Source organism: Pezoporus wallicus, unplaced genomic scaffold (genome assembly GCF_028554395.1).
Source record: "Pezoporus wallicus isolate ANWC-B61680 ecotype Strahan unplaced genomic scaffold, APGP_CSIRO_Pwel_v1 contig_9514, whole genome shotgun sequence".
Taxonomy (NCBI): Eukaryota; Metazoa; Chordata; class Aves; order Psittaciformes; family Psittacidae; genus Pezoporus; species Pezoporus wallicus.
This window is the reverse complement of record NW_026640093.1, coordinates 1-5,404: the sequence shown is the minus strand read 5'-3', so window position 1 is coordinate 5,404 and position 5,404 is coordinate 1. Positions and strand designations below refer to the sequence as shown.

Sequence of the window (5,404 nt, the reverse complement as noted above, 5' to 3'; positions counted from 1 at the left end):
TGGGGTGGGCTATGGGGCGGGCTATGGGGCGCTATGGGGCTGGGGGTCTATGGGGCGCTATGGGGCGGGCTATGGGGCACTGTGGGGCGGGCTATGGGGCGCTATGGGGCGGGCTATGGGGCGGGCTATGGGGCGCTATGGGGCGGGCTATGGGGTGGGCTATGGGGCTGGGGGACTATGGGGCGGGCTGTGGGTCTGGGGGTCTATGGGGCTGGGGATCTATGGGGCTATATGGGGCAGGCTATGGGGCTGAGGTTCTATGGGGCTCTATGGGGCGCTATGGGGGTGGGGGTTTATGGGGCTCTATGGGGCGGGCTATGGGGCTGGTGGCCTATGGGGTTCTATGGGGCAGGCTGGGGGTCTATGGGGCTCTATGGGGTGGGCTATGGAGCTGGGGGGGCTATGTGGCTAGGGGGCTATGGGGCTCTATGGGGTGGGCTATGGGGCTGGGGGATCTATGGGGCTGGGGGTCTATGGGGCTCTATGGTGCGCTATGGGGCAGGCTATGGGGCGCTATGGGGCTGGGGGGTCTATGGGGCTCTATGGGGTGGGCTATGGGGCTGGGGGATCTATGGGGCTGGGGGTCTAAGGGGCTCTATGGTGCGCTATGGGGCAGGCTATGGGGTGCTATGGGGCTGGGGGGTCTATGGGGCTCTATGGGGCTCTATGGGGTGGGCTATGGGGCTGGGGGTCTATGGGGCAGGCTATGGGGCGCTATGGGGCTGGGGGGTCTATGGGGCTCTATGGGACACTATGGGGCTGGGGGAATCTATGGGGCTCTATGGGGCGCTATGGGGCAGGCTATGGGGCGCTATGGGGCTGGGGGTTCTCTGGGTCCCTCTGCGTCCCTCGCTGTGTCTCTGAACCCGCCGTGACCCCGCAGCTCATTGGACGCGCTGAGCGCGCGGTCCCGCTCGGGCCCCGCCCCCTCGCTCCCATTGGCCGCCGTGGAGCTGAGCCTGCGGGACCTCATCCGGTACTTCCGGCCCCCGCGGGGGGCGCTGCAGCACGAGCAGAGGCAGCGCGCGCTGAGGGCCCTGAGAGCGCGGCAAAACCTCTTCCAACAGGAGGTGAGGGGGAGGGGCGGGGGGAGGGGGGAGGGGCGAGTGGGGGGGAGGGGCGGGGGGGAGGGAGGTGGGGGGGGGAGGGGCGAGAGGGGGGAGGGGCGAGAGGAGGGGAGGGGCGAGAGGGTCCCTATGGGTCCCCATGGGTCTCTATGTGTCTCTATGGGTCTCTATGGGTCCCCATGGCTCTCTATGGGTCTCTGTGGGTCCCCATGGCTCTCTATGGGTCCCTATGGGTCCCCATGGGTCTCAATGGGTCCCTATGGGTCTCTATGGGTCTCTATGGGTCCCCATGGCTCTCTATGGCTCTCTATGGGTCTCTATGGGTCCCCATGGCTCTCTATGGCTCTCTATGGGTCTCTATGGGTCCCCATGGCTCCCCATGGCTCTCTATGTGTCTCTATGGGTCTCTATGGGTCCCCATGGCTCTCTATGGGTCTCTATGGGTCTCTATGGGTCCCCATGGCTCTCTATGGGTCTCTATGGGTCTCTATGGGTCCCCATGGCTCTCTATGGGTCTCTATGGGTCTCTATGGGTCCCCATGGCTCTCTATGGGTCTCTATGGGTCTCTATGGGTCCCTATGGCTCCCCATGGCTCTCTATGGGTCCCCATGGCTCTCTATGGCTCCCCATGGCTCTCTATGGGTCTCTATGGGTCTCTATGGGTCCCTATGGCTCCCCATGGCTCTCTATGGGTCCCCATGGCTCTCTATGGGTCTCTGTGGGTCCCCATGGCTCTCTATGGGTCCCTATGGGTCCCCATGGCTCTCTATGGGTCCCTATGGGTCCCCATGGCTCTCTATGGCTCTCTATGGGTCTCTATGGGTCCCCATGGCTCTCTATGGGTCTCTATGGGTCCCTATGGGTCCCCATGGCTCTCTATGGGTCTCTATGGGTCTCTATGGGTCTCTATGGGTCTCTATGGGTCCCCATGGCTCTCTATGGGTCCCCATGGCTCTCTATGTGTCTCTATGGGTCTCTATGGGTCCCCATGGCTCTCTATGGGTCTCTGTGGGTCCCAGGGGCTGGTGTCGCTCGTGCTCAGCTGCATCGATCGCCTGAGCGGTCTCAGCGCGGCCCTGGCCGAGCGCGGGGGGGGCGAGGAGGCGGCGGCCGCCAAGGAGATCGTGAACCTGCTCTATGAGCTGCTGGGTGCGCCGGGGGGCGGCTGTGGGGCGGCTGTGGGGCAGCTATGGGGCTATGGGGCTATGGGGCGGCTATGGGGCTATGGGGCAGCTATGGGGCCGGAGGGATGCTATGGGGCTATGGGGCAGGATGGATGCTATGGGGCAGCTATGGGGCCGGAGGGATGCTATGGGGCTATGGGGCCAGATGGATGCTATGGGGCGGCTATGGGGCCGGAGGGATGCTATGGGGCGGCTATGGGGCCGGAGGGATGCTATGGGGCTGCTATGGGGCTATGGGGCGGGAGGGATGCTATGGGGCTGCTATGGGGCTATGGGGCGGCTATGGGGCTGTGGGGCGGCTATGGGTCCAGAGGGATGCTATGGGGCTGCTATGGCGCTATGGGGCGGCTATGGGGTGGGATGGATGCTATGGGGCGGCTATGGGGCAGCTATGGGGCTATGGGGCTATGGGGCGGCTATGGGGCTATGGGGCTGTGGGGCGGCTATGGGGCCGGAGGGATGCTATGGGGCTGCTATGTGGCTATGGGGCGGGAGGAATGCTATGGGGCTGCTACGGAGCTATGGGTCGGGATGGATGCTATGGGGCTGCTATGGGGCAGGATGGGTGCTATGGGGCAGGGTGGGTGCCGTGGGGCGCTATGGGGCAGGATGGGTGCTATGGGGCAGGGTGGGTGCCGTGGGGCACTATGGGGCAGGATGGGTGCTGTGGGGCGCTATGGGGCAGGGTGGGTGCTATGGGGCAGGGTGGGTGCCGTGGGGCACTATGGGGCAGGATGGGTGCCGTGGGGTGCTATGGGGCAGGATGGGTGCTATGGGGCAGGATGGGTGCCATGGGGCGCTATGGGGCAGGATGGGTGCCGTGGGGCGCTATGGGGCAGGATGGGTGCTATGGGGCAGGGTGGGTGCCGTGGGGCGCTGTGGGGCAGGATGGGTGCCGTGGGGCGCTATGGGGCAGGATGGGTGCTGTGGGGCGCTATGGGGCAGGGTGGGTGCCGTGGGGCGCTGTGGGGCAGGATGGGTGCCGTGGGGCGCTATGGGGCAGGGTGGGTGCCATGGGGCGCTATGGGGCAGGGTGGGTGCTGTGGGGCGCTATGGGGCAGGGTGGGCGCTGTGGGGCGCTATGGGGCAGGGTGGGTGCTGTGGGGCGCTATGGGGCAGGGTGGGTGCCGTGGGGCGCTATGGGGCAGGGTGGGTGCCGTGGGGCGCTATGGGGCAGGGTGGGTGCTGTGGGGCGCTATGGGGCAGGATGGGTGCCGTGGGGCGCTATGGGGCAGGATGGGTGCCGTGGGGCGCTATGGGGCAGGATGGGTGCTATGGGGCAGGATGGGTGCCGTGGGGCGCTATGGGGCAGGATGGGTGCTATGGGGCAGGGTGGGTGCCGTGGGGCGCTATGGGGCAGGATGGGTGCTATGGGGCAGGGTGGGTGCCGTGGGGCTCTATGGGGCAGGATGGGTGCTATGGGGCAGGGTGGGTGCCGTGGGGTGCTATGGGGCAGGATGGGTGCCGTGGGGCGCTATGGGGCAGGATGGGTGCTATGGGGCAGGGTGGGTGCCGTGGGGCGCTATGGGGCAGGATGGGTGCCGTGGGGCGCTATGGGGCAGGATGGGTGCTATGGGGCAGGGTGGGTGCCGTGGGGCGCTATGGGGCAGGATGGGTGCCGTGGGGCAGGATGGGTGCTATGGGGCAGGGTGGGTGCCGTGGGGCGCTATGGGGCAGGATGGGTGCCGTGGGGCGCTATGGGGCAGGATGGGTGCCGTGGGGCGCTATGGGGCAGGATAGGTGCTATGGGGCAGGGTGGGTGCTGTGGGGCGCTATGGGGCAGGATAGGTGCTATGGGGCAGGGTGGGTGCCGTGGGGCGCTATGGGGCAGGGTGGGTGCCGTGGGGCGCTGTGGGGCAGGATGGGTGCCGTGGGGCGCTATGGGGCAGGATGGGTGCTATGGGGCAGGGTGGGTGCCGTGGGGCGCTATGGGGCAGGGTGGGTGCCGTGGGGCGCTATGGGGCAGGGTGGGTGCTGTGGGGCGCTATGGGGCAGGGTGGGTGCTATGGGGCAGGGGCCGGGTGCGAAAGATGGGGCGCTATGGGGCAGGATGGGTGCTATGGGGCAGGGTGGGGCCGTGGGGCGCTATGGGGCAGGGTGGGTGCTGTGGGGCGCTATGGGGCAGGATGGGTGCTATGGGGCAGGGTGGGTGCTGTGGGGTGCTATGGGGCAGGGTGGGTGCCGTGGGGCGCTATGGGGCAGGATGGGTGCTATGGGGCAGGGTGGGTGCCGTGGGGCGCTATGGGGCAGGATGGGTGCCGTGGGGCGCTATGGGGCAGGGTGGGTGCCGTGGGGCGCTATGGGGCAGGGTGGGTGCCGTGGGGCGCTATGGGGCAGGGTGGGGGCAGGGTGCCGTGGGGCGCTATGGGGCAGGATGGGTGCTATGGGGCAGGATGGGTGCTATGGGGCAGGGTGGGTGCCGTGGGGCGCTATGGGGCAGGGTGGGTGCCGTGGGGCTCTATGGGGCAGGGTGGGTGCTGTGGGGCGCTATGGGGCAGGGTGGGTGCCGTGGGGCGCTATGGGGCAGGGTGGGTGCCGTGGGGCGCTATGGGGCAGGGTGGGTGCTGTGGGGCGCTATGGGGCAGGATGGGTGCTATGGGGCAGGATGGGTGCTATGGGGCAGGATGGGTGCCGTGGGGCGCTATGGGGCAGGCTGTCGCTCTCTCTATGGGGCGGGCTCTGGGTCTCACCCCCTTTCGCCCCCCAGCCTCCCTCATCAGGGGCAACCGCGCCAACTGCGCCCTCTTCTGCTCCAACCTGGACTGGCTCGTGGGGAAGCTCGACCGGCTCGAGGCCTCCTCGGGTGCGAGGGGGACCCCTATGGGGCGGGGTGTGGGGCGCTATGGGGCAGGATATGGGGCGGATATGGGGTGGATGTGGAGGGTGCTATGGGGCTGGAGAGGGGGGGCTATGGGGCTGGGGGTCTGCTATGGGGCAGGATATGGGGCGGATATGGGGTGGATGTGGGGGGTGCTATGGGGCTGGATAGGGGGCGGATGTGGGGTGGATGTGGGGGGTGCTATGGGGCTGGAGAGGGGGGGCTATAGGGCTGGGGGTCTGCTATGGGGCAGGATATGGGGCGGATATGGGGTGGATGTGGGGGGTGCTATGGGGCTGGATAGGGGGTGCTATGGGGCAGGATATGGGGTGCT

At 67.6% G+C, this 5,404-nt stretch overlaps 1 protein-coding gene across 1 annotated transcript; it reads left to right on the top strand.

The window, feature by feature from the left end:
- Positions 1 to 883: 883 nt before the first annotated feature.
- Positions 884 to 5,055, top strand: LOC130603468 (ryanodine receptor 1-like; the record flags this gene model as incomplete). Its single annotated transcript, XM_057417239.1, has 3 exons — positions 884 to 1,070; positions 2,088 to 2,217; positions 4,960 to 5,055. Coding segments are annotated over 3 exons (413 nt in total), but the record flags the coding sequence as incomplete, so codon positions are not given.
- Between the last annotated feature and the right edge of the window lie 349 nt (positions 5,056 to 5,404).